Here is a 21,636-nt window from a genome sequence, read left to right as displayed (position 1 = left end):
GGTGCACCATGTAAAACAGCCTTTTCCCACAGGGAGTACTCATGAGCTAGTATGCAAAGAAACATACATGAGCAAATGTTTTCTTTCCATTCACTTCATATTTTGCAATCATGTGTAGTGTGCAATATGTATGGCTTATGGTAGGACCCGGTTGGACCCGTCAGAAAATTTACAGGAACCGGTCTGGACCCATATGGGTCCACACTGGTTCTTTGGACCGGGTCCTCGCCGGGTCCACATTTTGCCACCTCTACTAAGAGGTAGTAGGCGTAGAGGTAAGAGGTAGAGGTAGTAGGCGTGGCACTAACTCCCCCTCTCCCTCCCACAGGACCGAGTGTGGCCGGTGCGTCCATCCTCTCGGCCCGACCGGCCTCAGTTCTCTCCCACCTGGGTACGCCCCCACAGCGGTCCGAGGCGCCCGGGAAGGAACTCCACCACAAGAAGAAGAAAAAGTCGACGAAGATGACGCCCAAGGCTAAGACTATCAAGTTCCATGAGTATAAGGTAGGTGGAGGATAAAAATTGTGGTGGAGATGTGCTGCTTTGAATTATTAACGGTGACTTTTTGTCATGAGATCCTGTAGATGCCGTATCTTAGCCTCATTTTGTTATGTCGCAGTGTCACGAATTTGTAACGTAAAAAAGAAAAATACTGGGATGGCGACGGTAGCTTCATCGTTGACTTTTTGTCATGACAAGCTATTTACTCTCTAACCTGAGAGCGCTGTCTAATTTAGTTGTTATTTCGCCCCTAAACCCAAACGAGTTTTGCTATCATCATGGCACAGGCTTATCAGTTATCTGTCATGCTCTTATTTGAATGCGCCTTTTAGTCGATCACTGCCCTGTCTTGTGGGCTACGACTTCTCGCCCAGCTAGCTCTTTCACTAACATCATCGTCGTCCCGTGTGTCTCCAGGGTCCGCCGAACGCCACCAAGGCCTCTCAGTCCCTACCCACGGCTGCCGACGGGGAGAGTTCGTACGAGCTGCTCCTTCAGCAGCAGCAGCTGTTCCTGCAGTGGCAGCTCGAGTGGCAGCACAAGGTAGGATTAGAACGGAGAGAGAGGGAGAGAGAGAGAGAGAGAGAGAGAGAGAGAGAGAGAGAGAGAGAGAGAGAGAGAGAGAGAGAGAGAGAGAGAGAGAGAGAGTGGGAGAGAGAGAGAGCGAGAGAGAGCGAGAGCGAGAGGGAGAGAGAGGATAGAGGAGGGGGTTAGGGATTGCTCCTTCAGCAGCAGCAGCTGTTCCTGCAGTGGCAGCTCGAGTGGCAGCACAAGGTAGGTGATAGGGTAGAGAATAGGGGGAGTGTATAGGATGGGGAGAGGAGTGAGGAGGTACCTCAGCAGCTGTTCCTGCAGTGGCAGCTCGAGTGGCAGCACAAGGTAGGTAGGTAAATGGTAGAGACTAGGGAAAGTGCATAGGATTGGGAAAGAGGTGAGGGGGTTATTTCAGCAGCTGTTCCTCCAGTGGCAGCTCGAGTGGTAGCACAAGGTAGGTGATAGGACGGGGAGAGGGGTGAGGGGGGTAATTCAGCAGCTGTTCCTACAGTAGCAGCTCGAGTGGCAGCACAAGGTAGGTGATAGGATGGAGAGAAGAACGAGGCTGATGGAGGGATGATAAAAGAAGCAATAGAGGCAAAGTACAGAGGCTTTAGGTGAAAGCCGATGTTTTCAGATTCATACAGTGTGGCGTGTAATACTGTTGACTGTTTGCTATTTGTCACTTTCTGGCCATGAATCCATTGAGTGATATTGCGGATAACCCCTGTGGATGGTCACATTGATTGAAAGGTGTTTCCCATACTCTTCTGCGTCTATACGTTTCACTGACTAACGACTGTGGCACGCCCCGTCGTTCAGTACCCCCAGATAATCCTCCCGGCGTCACAGAAGCCCATCAGCTCCGCCACGGGTTCGTCCACGACCACCACAGTCAGCCAGACGGCCTCGGTAGCCGGGGCGGCACCTTCTCCACCGCCGCCGCCGCCACCGCCACCGCCGCCCAGCGACCCGAGATTCGCTAAACTGGAGGAGATGAAGGGTGAGTGGCGCTTCTGAGTTTTCGTGTGTATCTGTGGGGGTATTGGTGGTCTTTTGACCATATGCTCTTTTTTCCTTCCTCTTGGCTATTACTTCAGGCATTTGTGTCTTCAAGTTTTCCATATTGCTCATGTTGTGGTGGTCTTTCGACCATATCATCTTTTTCACCTTCCTTTTACTTCAGGCATTTGTGTCTTCAAGTTTTTTCATATTGCAGATTTTGTCTCTTTCATCGGATCCTTGCCTCACCGATTTCCAACAGAAGGGGTCGTCCATCTCCGCTGAATCTCTGCTGAAACCCTGTCTAGCGTCCATACAGTGTGGCCAAATTGGTGATGTTGCGGGGAAAGTCACCCCCAATGAAAAGTATAATGACATCCTCAGAAATTTGAAAATTACGTCATCACAACGCTTTTGTTGTGAAAGTATACCTAGTGTAGGAATAAAGACTAAAAATGTTCCAATGTACGATTCGCACCGTCATACTCGTACTGTCGCGCTTGCAGTGTTTTTTTTTTTTTTTTACATCTTTGATGACAATATTTGACTTTTTTTACTTTCCACCAGAGCTTGTCGTCAGGTATAGTTTTCCACATAACTTGTAAAAACTGCACCTTAAATGACACTGAAGACGAGTTTTTTTTTTTTAATAGTGACATCCTCATACGACTTTTTTATACATCCTCCCCGTAACGCTAAACCAATTTGGCCACACTGCGTCCATATTTAAAACATTATTGGTTGAATGCTGCTCATTTTGAAGATCGCCATTTTCTTCAGTCTTCTCGCTGTCTTCCCGACCGCTACACATCCGGCCCCGTTCTTTCCGAATGTACGACCCCGAATGTGTAATGTGTTTCGAATGTGTAACTGACCCCCTCCCCGTCTCCTCCCCACAGTTTCCGACCTGCGCGTCGAGCTCAAGAAGCGCAACCTGCCCGTGTCTGGCAGCAAGCCACAGCTGATTGAGCGACTGAAGCCGTTCGTGGACCAGATCTCTGCGTCATCGAGCCGCGCACAGTCACCGGCCGTACGATCGGCTACGGCCAGCCCCTCGGCAGTGCCCGCGGCGGTTGTGCCGTGCTCCACTGTGACCACGGTAAGTGGAGGGGTTGGGAGTTTTTCGTTGTTGTTGCTTTTTAGTTCCTCTGTCGCTATTGAGGTACAGCTGAGCCGCCCAGGCGTGTAGGTTTGGGAAGCATAGTTGGGTCTGGGCGTGAGTAGTCAGGTTGAAAGTGGTTTACCGATTGTTTATATGTAGCTGCTGTATGGTAGACGGTATTTGAACCCTGTAGTTTACTCGTATGTGGTAGATAGAGGGACGATACTGAACCCCTTTGTGTGCAGTAGTCACCTTGACCATATTCAACGGTTAATACGTACGATGTACGAATGGTTGCCAAGTTGACGATATTGACCCTGAATGTGATGGTTGGCTGGACGACACTATACCCTGCTTCACGTAGCTAACGGTTTGGATAGATATCTAACCTTACTTTTGCTGTGTGTGCGTAGGTAAGCATCCCGATCTCAATGGCTACCGTTCCGGCGGGGGTCAGCCGACTGATCCTGGATACGGGACAACTGCAGGTGGCCGATGGACAGGTCAGTATCAGGCCACCAGAGGTCACACAGAGGTCATGGTCGTATTCGTCTGGCACGCTATGCACAGGGCATATGGAGACACATTGGCCAAACTTCGGTTACGCGAGAAACGCTAGATCATACTAGCATATGCACATTTTACAGTGTAGCCCATAGCCAAAAGAAAGTTTGTTTGAGTACGGAACTTCTATCTCCTTCAACGCTCAACGTAAAGGCTGCAATTATGGCAACAGGGTTAATAGTGTGGGGATGTTTCGAATCTCCGTCAGGCGTCAGTATGCATGCTACTGCTGCGATAGCAAGGTAGTGAATGAACACTAGAATCCTGACAGCTTCTCATCGTTTCGTGTCATCACTGCTAATCGTTGTGTACTGAAGGAAATGCTGAAGGAAATACTGAAGGAAATGCTCTTCACAGGTGAAGGTACATCTTCAGTCGGTTGTGTCGCAGCCCCTTCAGCAACAACAGCAACAGCAGCAGTCACAGCAACAACAGCAACAACAAGAACAAGCTCAGCAGCAGCAGCAGCAGCAGCAGCAGCAACAGCAACAGCAACAGCAAACCGTCCAGGTACTAATTATAGCTGTCGAAATAGTCCATGTCGTTCATGTCGCATGGGCGTCAGGACTGGTCATGTGATAATGCTGAAGCGGTCATGTCTGTGGTTTTCGGTTATCTGACGAAGACCAGGCACTATTTTCAGTTTGAACTGAATAGCCTTTTACACTGGGGCTAGTCTGTTTTGTGTGTGTCATGGCCGGACCCTGTTTTCTACCTGTGTCTCTGTTTCTATCTGTTGACTTCCTTACGAAGTCCGCTCTGTTTTCAGTAATTGTCCCGGACGTGGTATCAATGGTCATCGCCTCGGCCAGTCCTGCCAGTGTCTGTTATATTTTGCCCATGATTGTCCTTGTGTCTAATTCTGTGTGTTCTGACGAGCTCTTCCCTCTCGTTTTCAGTTTGTACCGGACGTGGTATCGATGGCGATTGCCTCTGCCAGTCCGGCCAGCGTGGGCTCGATACACAGCTGCTATGACGATACGTCCCAGTCGCAGGCCGACTTCGGTGAGTGCTTACAGCCGGCCATCGTCGAACGCAGGCTTGATAGAAACTAACTATCCTGATAGCATCAGCTGATGACTCATACATCCTGAGGCCTGGCTTTAATTTTGGGCTGTGTCATGTTTTGTGCGTGCATTTCAACTCTACTAATGGCAATGTTTGGCAGCCATGAAGTCAAATTAGTTAGCGAGACAGTGTTTTTTCCTTTTGAAAATATCGATCCATTCTTTAGATGTAGATGCTCTATTTGCGGTTTCGGTAACCGGCATGCCCTCATGCTCCATCTGATGGCGTTGTCTTTGCTTTTTTGCAGGTCACAGTCAGGGCTCGGAGGGGCCCGTGTCGCCCGTCTTTGACGTGGCCATGACTCCGGGCGACGCGCCCATGGAGCTCGAGGAGGTCTTCGACGCCGCGCCGCCTCCCCCACCGCCTCCCCCGCCCCCGCCTCCGCCTCCTCCCCCACCTCCCCCGCCCCCTCCCCCGCCCCCGTCCCAGCCGGCCCCCTCCCCGGGCCCCAGTCAGCATATAGTGACGGAGGAGGCCATTCAACAGCAGCGGCGGCGAGTGGAGGAACTGAAAGAGGAGCTGCAGCGGAGCCAGCACATTCTCCAGCAGCAGCAGAACCTACTGCGTCTGCAGAGCGGTCAGCAGCAGCAGGCGGCCACCAGCCAGCAGCAGACGAGTCAGTCCCCGCCGGCCGGGCAGGCGCCACCAGACGCCAAACGGCTGCTCCTTCAGCAACACCTACAGCAGAAGGTGGCGGCGCAGAAGCTGCAGACCCAGCTGCAGATGCTGAGACAGCTGCAGACCCTCCAGCAGCAGCAGCAGCAGCAGCAGCAGCAGCAACAGCAGCAGCAGCAACAGCAACAACAGCAGCAGCAGTTGCAGCAGCAGAACCATGTCACGTCACATCAGAGGACTGTCTCTCTTCCTACCTTTGCCGGTGAGTTCATACGGATGGTCCTACAGTCTTTGATGTTCTCTTTTCCGTTATACAATCAACCATTCCACCGCTCATATGCTGTCACACTATATTTTCAAAAGTATTTCAAAAGTTAATGGGTCGGTTGCTATAAAATTCAGTTTCACTCAGTTCAATATTTCATTTTCATGTAGCCCGTGTGTGCCGACCCATAAGACGCCTCCCACCCGGATGTCTAGGTCTGCTTTGTTACGGAAGACTGATGAAATAAGCTCTGTGTTTGCTTCCCCATGACGCCCTCCCGCCCCTTCCGCTCCAGGTCTTCTAACGCAGCTGCAGCAGCACCAGCAGCTGTCTCCCAGTCAGCAGGAGCAGCCGTCGGGCAGCCCTGCTGACCAGCAGTCTCAGCAGCAGCAGCAGCAGCAGCAGCAGCAGTCTCACCGGCCCCTTCACAGGACGTACACGGAGCCGGGTGGATTTGTACGGCCGCCGCCGGACTATGTCGAGGCGACGCGCACCAAACCCTCCACCAGCCATAAGGTAATTGATTTATTATAGATTTGGGTAGACAGAGGAGAACAGCCCCGGCAGGGAAGATTTCAGATAGATAGGCAGGAATGGGGAGGATAAGACCCGGGGGATGAATGAGTAAAAGCTGTCATATTCTTGAGAGAAAGCTTTCATGTTCTTGGGTGAAAGTTGTCATGTTAAGGAAAGCAGAATGCCGAAAGGCATAGGCGGCGGAACGATTTGAGACAAGGGGGGGCACCATGGCTCAAGTAGCCAAACCTAGGGTACCCCCAAATCCTGTTTTCTCATCGGATTTAGGCCACTTATTTTTCGTCACAGCCCTGAAACGATGATTTTTTTAAATTTTATTTTTTACTAAACGAAAATGGCAGTTCACCCCCGTATGCAGGGGTGTAATTTTATATCTCTTTGTGGGGGCATATGCACCCACAATCCTGAATTATGTATGCCCACACAATGATGAAAATGCACCCACAAGTCTTTTACAAGGCTGCAAGCGTCCTTTCGAGAGTACGGTGCCCTTCGCATGCTCTAACGGCGTCCTCCTGACCGTCTCGCGTTCATGGATAATATAGCGTTTTTAATCACTCGGCGCCCTTCTGGGAGAATGGCGCACTTTTGACAGCACCGCGCCATTCTCATGGTCTAACGGCGCCTTCCTGACCGTCTCGCGTCCTTAGGTCTCTGTTCACCGTGCATCCCTCGACTGTTCGGCGCCCTTCTGGCCTCTCAGCGCCCCTGAACCACATATAGCGTTTTCAATCACTCGGCACCCTTTTACGAGAATGGCGCCCTTTTCATGATCTCAATGCGCCCTCGTAACCATCTGGCGTCCCCACGCCCCCACCAACGTAGCACTACTGACTGTGCGGCGCCCTTCTGGCCTCTTAGCGCCCCTGGACCACATAGCGTTTTCAATCACTCGGCGCCCTCCCAAGAGAATGGCGCCCTTTTCATCGTCTCACGGCGCCCTCGTAAGTCGTAACCGTCTGGTGCCTCCACATTTGGTGCCCCTCCTACTGGATGGCGCCCTCTACAGCATTTTACGTCCTTCCGGTCAGTTTCCACTTTTAAGCGTGTATTTGCTTAGTCAGACACGTCACTTGAAGTGCCATTCGGCTAGCAATGTTATCAAATTCGGTGTTAATTTAGGCTCCCACATAAAGAATATCTATCGCGCCCCAAAACGGCCTGGCGCCGGGCGCCCCTACAGCTGGGCACCCACTAGAGCACTTCATGGGCCGGATAAATCCGTTATCCACGGATAAATCCGCGGACCGGATAGGATTGGATTCTAAATTTGTTAAAAAAAGAACGGATATGGGCGGGCCGGATTTGGGAATTGAAGGTTGAACCCGGATCAAAACGGATCAAAATTTTAACATTCAACATTGAAGTTAAAAATTGATAACTAGTTTACCAATGTGGTGATTTTCATGTGGTTTTAGGTTTATAAGCATGGTTTTTGGAACCATGATGGTCTGTGAGATGTATGGCTGTCTGGTCCCTTAGATTGAATTTGTTAGTCCAGTTTTGGGTGAAACCAGTTATTGGTGAAACGGATTATTACGGATATTTTTTTGGAAGTTTGGCTGCAATACGGGCCATGGGTGGGCCGGATTCTGATATTCAAAGAAAGGCGGATAATGGGCGGATCTGGATATGACTTGCCGGATATGGGCCGGGCCGGATCCTAAAAAGCCTATCCGTGAAGTGCTCTAGCACCCACAATCATTTTAGGAAAATTACACCCCTGCCCGTATGTGTGGTTAACTTTAAGCTGATCCCCAAGTACCTATGTGTTTGTCTCTTCCTTATTCTCGTTTGATAAATTCCATTAATCCTACATGTAACAAATTACCAAGAAGCCATCGCATGGTACTAATCAGTGGCGAATCCCAGGGTGGAGGTCACATGGGTCATGACTTAGGGCCTGGGGTCACCACATGCCTGCCAGGAGCACCACAGGCCTGACAGCCGACAGGGGCACCACAGGCCCGCCAGGGGTACCATAGGCCTAGCAGGGGCACCACGGGCCTGTCAGTGGCACCACAGGCCTGTCAGGAGCACCATCGGTCTAGCAAAAGCACTACAGGTCTTCCAGGGGCACCACAGACCTGCCAGGGGCACCAGAGGCCTGCCAGGGGCACTATCGGATTCGCAGGGGAACCACCGGCCTCGCAAGGGCACCATGGGCCTGTCAAGGGCACCACAAGCCTGTCGTTGGCAATTTAGCATTGTCAGAGGCACCACAAACCTGTCAAGGGCACCTGCGTTCTAACAGGGTCACCACAAACCTGCCAAGGCCCAGGGACACCACAGGCTTAGCAAGGAAACCACAGGCCTGTCAGGGCCCATGGGCACTTAAGTCATGTCAGGGCCCACTGTAGGCTTGTCAGGGGGCAGGGTAGGTAGGTAGTAGGTACCACAGTCTTTCCAGGGGCATCAGCGGCCTAGCAGGTGCAGGGGCACCAGTCATCACATGACTAACCAAAAATAAAGAAAATAAAAAAAAAACTGAAAATAGGGCACCACCAAAATTAAGTGGCCGAAATCCGTTGAGGTTTTAATTTTGGGCATAGGTAGGGGCACCACTTCGATTCATGGCCCTCCCCTTGGAGTTTTCCCCGAATCTGCCCCTAGTACTAATACCTACATCAAATTTAAGGGGGGCACCATGCTATTGGTGCCCCCCTTGCAGAATTCAAGGGGGGGCACGGTGCCCCGGTGCCCCCCCCCCCCCGTTCCGCCGCCTATGCCGAAAGGGGCTAGGTTCATGAATTGCATGTATCAAGGAGATATCAAATGATGGCCAAAGTCGCCTGGTCAAACCATCCCGGTCACTGGATAATGCCTAACGTCCGTTTTCTGACTTTTCAGTCGGCTCGTCGCTCGTCACGCAGTCAGGCCGTTGATGATGTACTGGAGATACTCATCAAGAACGGAGGTGAGTATTCATGGCCCACGGGAGACATATTATGGTGTGGAAGGGAGGCTCAGTGTTCTATGTAGAAATGTGTGTGATTCCCTGCTCATCTGTGTTCGTTCCTGTGAGGTTCGCTCCTCTAACCCTGCTATCCCTTTCCAAAATTGCCCGCTCCTTTGGATGCGGCCTGCTCCCCTCAACTCTGTATGTGTCTCGCTTCAGAGTCCTACCCGCCCCTCTAACTCTGTACTTTTCCCGTTTGCAGAGATCATTTCCCCCTCTAACTCTGCGTCTATTTCCCGTTTTCACAGAGCTGCCTCCCAGTGCTGCGATCGAGCCGTCGGGCGGCCAGCGGGCTGCCCCGGAACCGACCCCCGCCGCCGCCTCCGTCTCCGCTCCCTGCACGCAGTCCGCCAGTGACTTATTCGCCGACCTGGCCGAGCTTGGCTCCATCGATGAGCTAGAGCTAGCCGAGCTAGAGGCGATGGAGCTACAGCCGGCTCCGGAGCTAAAGCGGGAGGTCAACACACCGGAGCCACAGATGGTTCAGCCGGTGGAGAGTAGCTCTTACCACCCTCCTCCAGATGCTGATTTCGATATGGAAGAGATGCTGGATACGTGGCTTCCTGCCAACAGCGATTCGCACAACAGTCGAGACCCGCTTCTGCCAAGCGCGGCGGATCCACTCCAGATGCTTCTGATTGATGGAGTCGATTTAAAGATGGGGGGCGTGGACAGCAACTCTTCCATGCAGTGGGACCGGCTGGATTTTCCCGCGTAATACGTGGACTTTCCCGCGTAATACGTGACACGGTGAGGAGCGAGGATGGGAGATTTGATGTCCAATGGTGCTCAACGGCCACGAAATCTCGCGCGCCGGACTGAGGGGGACGACAGAAGCGGTGCGGGACACCGCACAGTGCCAAAAAACGGCGCGAAAATGGCCAATTCGTGGGCCAGGTCTTTCTATACGATTTAATGAGGTCTGCTGCGGGGGAGCGACGCAGGCAGCTAGAGGGGAGGAATAAAAAGAGAGAGGGATGGGAGGGCGCGACTGTTAATGTCTATAAGAATGTGTGAGGGCGTTCTAAGAGTGATTTTATGCGATGTTACGGATGGATAAAGACAGTGATGTGTTGAGCGATAAAAGCCACGATAGAGTTGGCGCACATTTGACTGAGAGGTCTAGTCGGGTCCAATGAGGGAATGACGGCAAAAGCCACGCGCGGAGATGGGGCGGGCCCGAGCCGCTATTTTACGCCGGTGGCGTTAACGCTCCAATCATATCTCGTGAGGGATCAGTGGGCCGCGTGCCGATTCCAGCGGCTGGCGCGGCGCGCAGTGCGTCGTGTCACGTTTGTTGTTTGTTTTTTTTTTCTAACCATTCCACATGTGTTCTGCGCCCGCTTAGCGTTCAGCAGTCCTGTAGCTAACCCGGCAGATGCCTAGCCCGCTAATTTGTACAAAGCCAGCGTGGCCGTCCCTCCCCTTCATTCGGTGCGATCCCGTTGTCTGGGCTACTAACCCGTTAGACGTTGTGATAACTGTAGCTAGTGTCGCCCGGTGTGTGTAAATATGTATTGGAGTTTCGGGCGACGGCCGCGTGTGGCGCTGCGGTGCTGATATAGGTGGCGCTGCGGTCGCCCGTTTGTGCAGAGTGGTTCAGTGGATCATGAAGGGTTTTATCGCGACAAAGCAGAGAAGAGCCATAGTATGAAGGAGGGCATGGGGACCTGGGGGTGTTTCGCACAACCACACCTGCCATTTGGTGCTCTTGTTCCCAATGTTGATGTATTTGTAAAAGGAGACGGCTTGGCGCCGCCAAAACTGTAATTCTGTACATACACCTACAGATCTTGTTCCGTTGCCTCAATAAATTGAGATAGGCGCATAAACAATTGTGTTTTTGCAGAGCATACGGGTGAAACGGGTTATTTTCCGCTGATGGTAGTTCTGCTGTGAGCTTGAGTATGTCCCTACCAGTGGGTGGGTGGTGGGTTGGGTACCCGGCAACACACTGTGTTTGAAGAGTGGCATTTACAACCAACCTATTGTGGCGGTCACACTTCGGCCTCCCCTGACTGTGCGCGCGCGACCGCCCCTGCGCGTGACCGGACGATCATCCGACCGCCAGCTGACCTTGCCCCGGGGCACTGGAGGTCACAACCCCGTCCCGCTCCGCGCGGGCCAGCGCCGCACGGACGCGGCAGTTATCGACGAGTGCTCGGTGAGTGAACGCAACACGTGGTGGCAGCGGAAAACTACAACGGAGCCATGGCTATGGCGAAGAATTACCGTTTACCGGAATTTGACGGCAGTGGTAATGTAAAAACGTGGATCAGCAAGATAGAAGTGATTGCCCGTGCTTGCAACTGGGACAGTTCAAAACCGGAACAGAAGACCTCCAGCGATTTCAGTGACGAAACTACGGCGGTGATGGCGCTCCCGGCGATCACCGGTCGGGCATTCGACTTCGCGATGCGCCTCTCCGACGGCGACAGGAACAGCTGGAAGAAACTGTGCGAGAAGTTGAATGCCGAGTTCGACTCTCCCGGACTCGCTGTTCAGTACGCGCTGGAGTTTCATCAGCGTATTCGCAGGCCCGGCGAATCACTGGCGACGTTCCTGTACGATCTGGAAACGTTGTGTGCTCGCGCCTACCCCGAGTGGGAGGACGCCACATACCGCCAGCGGCTGGTGAAGGATCGGTTTCTGATGGGCATCGGAGAAAAGTCGAGGAAACACATACTTTCGTTCTACCAACCAACGTGGTCGACAGAGACGGTTCTCCTGGAGGCGAGAAAGCTGGAGCAGATCGAGACGTCAACGGGAGGCGGCGCATCTGTGGGGCCGTCCATGGTGCCCCGAGAGGAGAACAGTCGGACGCGTGGAGTACCGGCTCTCAACCTCAGCCCAGCGAGACTTCGGTGCTGTCGGCGCTGTCCGACAAGATCCAGATGCTGGAGGAGCAGATGCAGGCATGTCGCGTATTCCGTCCCAGCCGCGACTACAACCGCTCGTCCCGTTCGTCCAACAGGCGCCGAACACCGAGCCGTCGGAGGGAGGAGGGCTGCTTCAACTGCGGTGAACTCTCCCACTGGCGCTCTGACTGTCCGTACCAACGCCCAGCAGACCGGCGGTCGGGAAACGGGAACGGACCGAGGAGGATGTGAGCCGCCGCCCCTCGGTCCCCGCTGTAGTAGCCTCTTCTAGGGTGGCTCGGACGACTCCGCTGATCCGGGGCACCATCGACGGCGTCCGCGTCACGTGGCTTGCTGACACTGGCAGTGACGTCACGTTCGTCACCAGCAGCTGCCCGGCGGTAGGGTGCAAAGCGTTCCGACCCCTCGTGCACCCTGCATCGGCACCGGTGACTATTGATGGCACGCCGTTGAAGGTGAGGGGGACTGTTGATGCAACCGTCGAGTGTGGTCACCTGCCGCCGCGGCGTCACACGGTACTGATTGTTGACAGTGTGAACACCGAATGCGTCCTCGGTAATGACTTCTTGTCCCTGTATGGCGAGGTGGCGCTCGACTTCGTGCACATGACTATGCGACTGACGGAGAACTCTACGGCCGACGGGCGTGTGACCGGCGGACGCAGCCTCGGCGAGAGGGCGGTGGTACCCGGCGGCCCAGCTGCAGTTGCGGCTATGGAGAGCCGCGACGCTGGCGGCCCAGCCGCGGCCGGTGCACCGGCTACCGACGGACACCCAGTCGAGCTCACCGCGGACGTCACCATCCCCGCGGCGTCTGAGGTTCTGCTGGCGGGCAGAGTGCGGGCCGACACTGCATGTGCACCCGGGCAGCACATCACCTTGGTCGAGGACAGCAAGTTCACACTACGCTACGGGAACAGCCTCTGCGTCTCGAGCTCTGTGGACGTCATCAGGACAGACAGCGCTGTTCAGTTGTGGCTGTGTAACCCGGGTCGAAGTGCAGTGAAGTTGTACAAGTCGTGCACTGTCGCCCGATGTGTCGGCTACGCGGATCCGCCGACAGTGCGTGCCTCGCCGCTGAGCGATCTCAGCCGGGAGGAAAGGGAGGCAAGAGAGCGACAGCTGGAAGACATGGTCCGCAGCAAGGTCGCCGAGTCGGATGTGACGGACGAGCAGCGCCGTGCCCTGGCGGCGGTCCTGCTGCGACGCAACGGCGCGTTCTCCGTACGGGGAGAGGTCGGTATGTGCGACCTGGTGAAGCACCGCATACGTCTGAAGGACCAGCATCAGCTGCCCATCCGGATACCCCCGCGCAGAACCGACTGGGAGACCCGACGGAAGACCGAAGAGTTCTGTGAGGACCTAATGCGGAAAGGACTCATCCGCAGAAGCCACAGCCCGTGGAGCGCGCCCGTCGTCATGTGCAAGAAGAAGGACGGTAGCAGTCGGCTCACCATCGACTACCGAGGCCTCAACAAAGTGACCGAGTTCGACGCACACCCGCTGGTCCGGATCGACGACGCCCTGGACTGTCTGCAGAACAACAGCTTCTTCACCACACTGGACCTGGCCAGCGGATACTGGCAGTTCCAGATGGACGAGCGTGACATCGAGAAGACAGCGTTCTCGACCCACAGCGGCCATTACGAGTGGCTGAGGATGCCCATGGGGCAGAAGAACTCAGGCGCAACGCTGCAGATGGCGCTCCAGATGCTTCTGGCGGACTCGAACTGGCTATACACCCTGTCGTACGTGGACGATGTCATCCTATGGTCGAAGGACTTCGACACGCACCTGAAACGACTGGACGACATCCTGGGGAGATTCGCGGACGCCAATCTGCTCTTGAAGCTGGGGAAGTGTAGTTTCGCCAAGAAGGAGGTACGCTACCTAGGGTACCTCGTGACCCAGGACGGCATCCGCCCTGATCCAGACAAGCTCAAGGCCGTAAGCGACTACCCGACGCCAGCATCGCACGAGGAGCTTCAGAGGTTCATCGGTCTGACATCCTACTATCGGCGCTTCTGTCCCAAGTACGCCGACATGGCCAAGCCGCTGCTGAGACTGTTGGAGAGGAAGGCAGACCGTACTTTCAAGAACGGCTTCAGATGGACTACAGAGTGTGACAGTGCGTTCCAACAACTGAGAGGCGTTCTGGTGACTGCGCCAGTCCTGGCGTATCCCAAGATGGACAGCGACTTCGAGCTGACGACTGATGCCTCCGATGTTGGGATCTCCGCGATCCTGTCTCAGAATGGCCGGCCCGTCGCGTTTGCCAGCCGAGTGTTGGCAAAGGCCGAACGTAACTACTCGACCACGGAGAAGGAGTGTCTTGGACTGGTCTGGGCCGTGGAACACTTCAGGGTCTACATCTACGGGAGGCGTTGCGTGCTCAGAACGGATCACAACCCACTGCTGGCTCTCTCCACCTCCAACAAGCTGAAGGGACGTCTCGCCAGGTGGGCTCTGAAGCTGTCTGAGTTCGAGCTCGACATCCAACACGTCGCCGGGAAGTCCATTCCCCATGCCGACGCGCTGTCGCGTGCGCCGGTCAGCGCCGTGCGTCTGACAGACACGGCTCTGGTGACACCGGAGGAGCAGGAGCGGGACGAGGCTCTGCGCTGTGTCAAGGACGGCATCGCGATCGGCAGGCTCGCCCAGACCGCTCCGGAAGGAGCACGACGGCTTTGGAGGAGAAGAGACGCGTTGAAGATCGAAGCCGGACTACTGATCAACAGATACAGGTGCCGCGGCCGAGAGCGCGAGCAAGTTGTCGTGCCGGCACACCTGGTGCCGGCTGTGCTGAGGCTGGCGCATGATGACCCCATGTCTGGCCATCAAGGAGGGAGGCGCACTCTGGATAGGGTAAGAGACCGGTTCTTCTGGGTCACGATGACTGCGGATGTCTCCGACTGGTGCCGTTCCTGTCAGGTGTGTCTCCAGGTGAAGCAGCCAGACCAGCGCGACAAGGCCCCACATCAGCCGTTGCCTGTTCCGCTGCGGCCGTGGGACTTCGTGTCAGTTGACATCTGCGGACCATTCTCGCCCAGTCGGAGGGGTAACAAGTACATACTCGTTGTCACAGATCAGGAAACGAAGTGGACGGAAGCGTTCCCGATGGAGCGTCAGGACGCCGAGAGCGTGTGCAAGGTCATCATGGATGAGATCATCTGTCGCTTCGGCGCCATGCGTCAGATCCACTCAGACCAAGGGAAGCAGTTTGAGTCTGAACTCTTCCGCATGCTGTGTGCAAGGTTCGGCATCCAGAAAAGTCGGACAACTCCCCATCATCCACAAGGAAACCCGCAGGCGGAACGGTTCATGAGAACACTCGGCAACATGCTCCGGTCCTACGTGTCGACAAATCACGCTGACTGGGATGCACGGCTCCCGGAGGTCATGGCGGCTTACCGGACAAGCGTACATGAAACAACGGGACAGACTCCACATATGCTGCTGCTCGGCTATGAGGCCACGACTCCAACAGATCTCGCGGCGGGTCGCGCCCGAGATGACAGCCAGATAGCATCACGCCTCCAAGAACTGGACGAGCTGCGCCATGAGGTGAAGGAGAAGGTGGAGTCCAGCAGACGCGCCTATAGACAGAAACAGACCGTCAGGTTCAGTCAGCACGCTCCGGGGGACCTCGTCATGGTGTCAAACCTGAACAGGAAGGTAGGCGTCAGTCCGAAGCTGTCCAACAAGTGGATAGGACCGTTCGAGGTTCTCCAGTTGAAGAGCGAAGTGACCTACCGAGTGAGGGAAGTAGACGGCAGGAGGCGGTCTATGATCGTGCACCACGACCGCCTGCGTGCCTGTCCAGTGAGGCCTGACCGACTGCTCTCTGAGGACTGCAGCTCGGACGCCGGCACCCTGGCCCCCGTCCTGCCGGCGCCGGCGCCTGCACGTCGGGCTGACGAGACCCGCCTGGACTCGTTCGTGGACCTGGCCGTGGAAGACCTGCGTCATGGCGCGGTACCGGACGGTTCTCACGGACCGAGGGCTGCTGAGGATGAGCCCACCGAGGAGCCTGCTGAATCTGAGACCTGCTCCCCGCCGCAGCTGAACCGCTACCCGCTGCGAAACCGCAACGAGCCTGATCGGCTCACCTACACGAAGATGTAGCTGGAAGTGGGGAGGGAGGTGTGTGGCGGTCACACTTCGGCCTCCCCTGACTGTGCGCGCGCGACCGCCCCTGCGCGTGACCGGACGATCATCCGACCGCCAGCTGACCTTGCCCCGGGGCACTGGAGGTCACAACCCCGTCCCGCTCCGCGCGGGCCAGCGCCGCACGGACGCGGCAGTTATCGACGAGTGCTCGGTGAGTGAACGCAACACTATTCTGTCCCGTTATAAATCGGAACATCGGAGCTCACTGGCTAGACTTCGCTGTTTTCTGACAATAATAGCCTTGATGCTTTTGTATTGCCTTGAGAAGTCGTGTACTTACATTTTAATTACTTGTTCACAGGCGTGGGATTATACAAACTGTCATACATTATGCTTCACAAGTACGCATTTCACACAGTGAACGATAAGTAGAAGCATTGAAATGTATGTCATCAAACAAACTTCAATCTTGGGTGTGGTGACTGGTGACAGAATCATGCTGAAGCACTCATGCCACAATGCAAATTGTAAACGTTGCAATCACATTGACACGATTACAAATCGTTCAGCACGGAAAACAACAAAGACCGAGACGAAACATGTTTGGCATATTCATAGCACGTTTCACATACTAATGGACCATGCTGAGCTAACTCAGTGTAGCTCACTTTCATCCAGAAAATGCATAACGATCGGCTCTGGGGTGAACCCGCGCTCCAACGGACCTGCCAAATCCTCCGGTGGATGCGCAGCCGTCAGATAGTAGGCCCAATAACAAACATTAAACACTATAAACGCTAGCGGATACAGAATCAGAGAAAGCTTTTCAAACACGACAGCCTTGTGATCCAAACGGTCTTCAAGAGTCGCCCTTCGTTGCGTTGTGACAGCCTCTGGTGGAGTGGAAATTGCGCTTGATGATGGCTCCGGAGCGAAGGTGACACCCAAGGCAACAGCACTGCGCTGCTTCGAGGGGCCTGATTTCACGATGGATCGCATGCCAGCGCTTGAAGAACCAGCAGCTGTAACGTCAGGTCGACTGGAAACATCGAAGAACTCTGATGGGGCAGCTGAAGCAGCAACATCTTCACTCTCCTCTTCTTTGTGTCCCTCTCCGAAGAAGTCAGCAAACACACGTTTGTTTTCCACAAGTGCAACCGAAATCGGTGTGAAGAATCCAAGTTTTTCTTCTTTATACGTTTGTGAGACAACGAAGAGTAGACGGATGTCTACTAGACAGTCGACGACGGCTGCAAATACGAACGTCAAACAGACAAACATCCAGATATCGATGGCTTTGAGATAGGATGTATCCGGCGAGTGGACACTGACGAGCGTGAAGAGGGCTGCCAGCGTCAGCATAGTGGTAATGGTGAGGATGATGCGTCCCTGCGCGTATGCCGGAGGTATGATGAACGTCAACCAAGAGATGATGACGAACAGCACAGTGGGGAAGTAGATCTGTAAGATGTAGAACTGTAGCTTGCGGGAGAAGATGAGTACAACGCCTAGCTGGGAGAAGTTTCCTGTCATGTATTTGACGTTTTGGATGTCGAGCACACGCACTTGGAGGTCGAATTGATCCAGACTGTAGGCTTTTTGTATTCCGATGGGCCGGTTCTTGGACCACACCAGTGTTTGGAAATCTTCGGTGAGACGCCAGCTCTCCAAGAACATTGGGCAGTATTGGATATCCATCGGGAAGTTGTGCAATCTCATGTTGCACGATAACTTGAAGACGCCAAACATCGTGAATGTTATCCGTCCTTTCGCGTTAACTCCGAATGTTTGTGCCTTCATCAAAATTTCTGGTTTGTAGACTTCTTCAATGCCGTGAATAAAAGTGTCTGGCAGCCACAAGTGACTTGTAGTTATATCGGGGACATACGATGCTGTACCATTGTTCACCTCATATGTATTAGGACAGTCGTTTGTGAACTCCGGCGGTAGACGCAGTCTTGTGTCCGTCCAATATTGTCGAAAAATCATCAGCATTCGGACGCTACCGAATTCTTCATCGATCTTCTTTATTTGCAGAAGGTCCAATTTGTTTGTGACCATGAGGCTGCATTGGGGAAGCTGTATCTCCTCCTTGAATTCCTTGCATTCCGCCTGACTCCTGTTCAGCATATGACGATTGATAGTTGGTGGAAGAAATCGATTGTAATGATGTGTGTGCAAAGTCCTCTTCGAACATTCAATGTGTCTTAAACTTGAACGATTAAAATCCCTCACGGATAACGACGAATCTGTGGTGTTTGTTGGCTGCTGCGCTTCTGTGGTCGACTCCGTCGCAACATTCTGTTCTCCCTCACCACGACATCGATGATCAATGATGATCACGAAGCTAATGAGTGCAAAAATGCACAGAGTGCTCATAGAGCATCCAGACGTTTCGTTATGAGTCATTTTAAACGTGCAAAGATGTTATGTTACTCGAGCTTTGGAATTTTCTACGTTAAATACGAAAGTTTGCCAATGATTTGGCGAAATGACTGTGAAAGCATTATAAACATTTTCGTATGGTGTCCTCATTTCTGCAAACAAATCACTGCAAATGCACAAATTCGAGAGGTCATCAACATTTCATACACTTTAACGGCGTAAAAGCACGTGGCGTTGTTATTAACCTTTTCTTTCGAGCTAGTTCTTCAAGGTGGCCAGTGGGTGCATTTTGAGCAAACTGGAACCATTGAGGGAATAACAGATAACTACATATATTCACTGCTCAGTGTCTTAGGTACAGATCTGGATTGGAGAAGACTTGCCTTCACAAAGGTAAGCCATGTCCAGTCCATCATGTCAATCACAGCTTTAATCCCAGTATGCCCGGTTCCGGACCTGCCATCCGTTCCGGACTCCTGAGCCATGTAGTCATGTCATGACGGTCGGACGTGATTGTTATTTGCTCGGGCATAGCGTTTTATGGTTAAACTTCGAAATAAATTCATTGAATTTTGAAGTTAATACGGGGCATTACGCCTGACGGTGAAACGTTTTGTCCTTAATGTTTACTCATTTGTATAGAATAAACAATAGGGACGTAACTCGACGATCTCACGCGTTTCAGATCCCACCATTCCGTTTGGATTTTGCCTTGGTTGCTATTTCACTCGGGTAATAAAACACGCCACCGCCACAGCGAGGGAGCTGGGCCGAGCCAGTTTATTAAACCGCTCACTAGATGGCAGGGCAGGCCGGGCCCATTTTCGGCTCAGGCCTCGGGTCTCTCCGACGGATGGCGAGGCTCGTCAGTCGAGTGCGGAGCTCGAGCGCTGGAAGTTATCCCACGCGCTCCTGTGAGCTTGTGAAGGCGTGATTGTTGTGTAAAATGACCGACACCTGACTCAGTGGCTCTGTTAGGAGCGTATGGTGGGTGGTAGGCTGTGTAGGTGAGAAGGAATTGTGAGCAAAGGAGCCGGACAGCCGGTGGTATACCCGACATCATGACGACCAACAAGTTGGATACAGACGAGGTGGCCAAATTGGTGGACACCACTTATAAGGTGAGTTAGCTGGAAACGTGAGTTTAGCTAGAGTCAGACTCACGAGTCCAGCCCGTCACGGAGCTCACGAGTCCACCCGGCGGTAGACTGGGCTCCCGTGTTTAGGAGGAGCCCTCTGCCGGACTCATGAGTTTGAACAGCGCTCATCTCACCGTCCAATCGGTGCTCTACTCACTAGGGTTGTTCAAAAAAAACGAATTTTGGAAAAGTATATGGGCTCATGGGTCATGTGGTGCGGTATTCTTTTCTGAGTCCAATGATGCCCTTTTTTCTGAAAAGTATTAACTGTTAGGGGCTCCTCAAACGGCTTAAAGAGGACCATGTTACGCCCGCCGACCGGCCGGTATCAATAAGGGCGAGAATTCGACGCCGCGCACGGGCGGCAGCGCCTTATCGGCACCGCGCGGCACGACATCTGCCGGGCGGCCGGCCGGGCGGTGGGAAGTTATAAGTGGGTGGTCTCTATCACGCGATAGGGGTGCGCTATCCCATGTTTTCGGGGCGGAAAGTTTCAGTGCAGCATCGGTGCGTCTGCCACCGGGTGGTCTGTGTCGATGGTACAGAAAATAACTCAAACAGAGCTCAGAAAAGACTGAATGATTCTGGGTAGTTGCCTCGAAACAATCCGTTTCAATAATACAGCTGCCTTCTTAACGTACTGTATCACTTTTCAATTCTTCAAAAAGCAAGCTCTGAAGTCTGAGCAATAACAGACTTATTTGCATTGCTGTTGAGAATTCAAGCTGCTTTTGGACGGTGGCTCGCAGCCCCAATATGCTGCCGCGTAACTCTATTCCAACGACGAAACGGCAACTTAGCGAGAATCGAAAATTTAACGAAGTAGGTATAACAGGAGCTGGCAAGGTTCCTGCATTGGTCTATCCGTCATGAGTGACACACCGGGGTAATGTGTCACGTCAGGGCAGAGCTGTGTCCTATGCCGGGTCTGGTGGATTCGGGTCTTGATCGGCATCGGTGGGCACGGCCGCCCTGGCCGGACTGCCGGCGTCGCTTATGCTCGAAGGATTGGATAAACGGCGCTTGATTTATATGAGTAGGTACTCCGGCTAATGTCTCTCTCTACTCATGTCTCACTTCGTCACACTGTCAGGGTGGCCACCCTGTCATTCCCAGACATGTTATGTTTTCTTTCGACCTGCTAATCTAAGTTAAACCCTGGCGTCGATTCTGTTGCCCCAGCATCTGATATCAACGTATCTGAATAATGACATTGGTGACGCCTATGCTCGTCAAAGCCACCTCCAAACTTGGGCCGATGACTGTCGGGTCTCCTCTAAATTATGTCCTTGTGCATACTGCATTGCCAGCCCCTGCTGTAGGTATATCGTGAATTTTCGATTCTCGCGAAGTTGCCGTTTCGCCGTTGGAATAAAGTTGGGCGGCAGCATATTGGGGGTGCGAGCTACCGTCCAAAACTAACGTAAATTGTCAACAGCAATGCAAAGAGGTGTGTTATTGCTCAGAGTTTGCTTTTTGAAGAATTAACAAGTGATACGGTACGTTAAGAAGGCAGCTGTATTCTTAAAAAGGATTGCTTCGAGGCAACTACCCAGAATCACTCACTCTTTTCTAGCTCTGTTTGACTTATTTTCTGTACCATCGACACAGACCACCCGGTGGCAGACGCACCGATGCTGCACTGAAACTTTCCGCCCCGAAAACATGGGATAGCGCACCCCAACCGCGTGATAAAGACCACGCACTTAAAACTTCCCACCGCCCGGCCGGCCGCCCGGCAGATGTCGTGCCGCGCGGTGCCGATAAGGCGCTGCCGCCCGTGCGCGGCGTCGAATTCTCGCCCTTATGGACACCGGCCGGTCGGCGGGCGTAACATGGTCCTCTTTAAGCCGTTTGAGGAGCCCCTAACAGTTAATACTTTCAGAAAAAAGGCATCATTGGACTTAGAAAAGAATACCGCACCACATGAGCCATGAGCCCGTATACTTTTCCAAAATTCGGTTTTTTTTTAACAAC

The 21,636-nt window shown here is 53.4% G+C and overlaps 3 protein-coding genes across 6 annotated transcripts in view; 2 read left to right on the top strand and 1 right to left on the bottom strand.

Annotated features, from left to right (window-relative positions):
- The window catches only part of LOC122388526 (putative mediator of RNA polymerase II transcription subunit 12), an 87,733-nt gene extending 76,757 nt beyond the window's left edge, over nt 1-10,976 (top strand). For all 4 annotated transcript variants that reach the window (XM_043379709.1, XM_043379710.1, XM_043379708.1 and 1 more), the window contains 11 exons: nt 329-504; nt 919-1,044; nt 1,858-2,038; nt 2,937-3,136; nt 3,553-3,642; nt 4,061-4,213; nt 4,603-4,708; nt 5,019-5,648; nt 5,947-6,167; nt 9,039-9,105; nt 9,396-10,976. In XM_043379709.1, coding sequence (XP_043235644.1) covers nt 329-504; nt 919-1,044; nt 1,858-2,038; nt 2,937-3,136; nt 3,553-3,642; nt 4,061-4,213; nt 4,603-4,708; nt 5,019-5,648; nt 5,947-6,167; nt 9,039-9,105; nt 9,396-9,865 — 2,420 coding nt within the window. In that variant the 3' untranslated portion in view covers nt 9,866-10,976. The remainder of the gene's footprint in view (nt 1-328; nt 505-918; nt 1,045-1,857; nt 2,039-2,936; nt 3,137-3,552; nt 3,643-4,060; nt 4,214-4,602; nt 4,709-5,018; nt 5,649-5,946; nt 6,168-9,038; nt 9,106-9,395) is intronic.
- Nucleotides 10,977-17,165: 6,189 nt separating this feature from the next.
- LOC122388534 (glutamate-gated chloride channel-like) lies at nt 17,166-17,812 on the bottom strand. The gene is made up of 2 exons (XM_043379724.1): nt 17,468-17,812; nt 17,166-17,174 (listed from the first exon to the last, which is right to left on the bottom strand). The coding sequence occupies exons 1-2, from the start codon at nt 17,810-17,812 to the stop codon at nt 17,166-17,168; spliced, it is 354 nt and encodes a 117-aa protein (XP_043235659.1).
- A 1,539-nt stretch (nt 17,813-19,351) lies between these two features.
- Nucleotides 19,352-21,636, top strand: part of LOC122388522 — an 89,235-nt gene continuing 86,950 nt past the window's right edge. Inside the window, exon 1 of the mRNA XM_043379705.1 lies at nt 19,352-19,641. Coding sequence (XP_043235640.1) covers nt 19,582-19,641 — 60 coding nt within the window. The 5' untranslated portion in view covers nt 19,352-19,581. The remainder of the gene's footprint in view (nt 19,642-21,636) is intronic.

The sequence above is a fragment of the Amphibalanus amphitrite genome, unplaced genomic scaffold (genome assembly GCF_019059575.1).
Source record: "Amphibalanus amphitrite isolate SeventyFive unplaced genomic scaffold, NRLGWU_Aamphi_draft 000326F_arrow, whole genome shotgun sequence".
Classification (NCBI taxonomy): domain Eukaryota; kingdom Metazoa; phylum Arthropoda; class Thecostraca; order Balanomorpha; family Balanidae; genus Amphibalanus; species Amphibalanus amphitrite.
The sequence above is the reverse complement of the archived record's forward strand: the minus strand, read 5'-3'. Positions and strand labels throughout refer to the sequence as shown.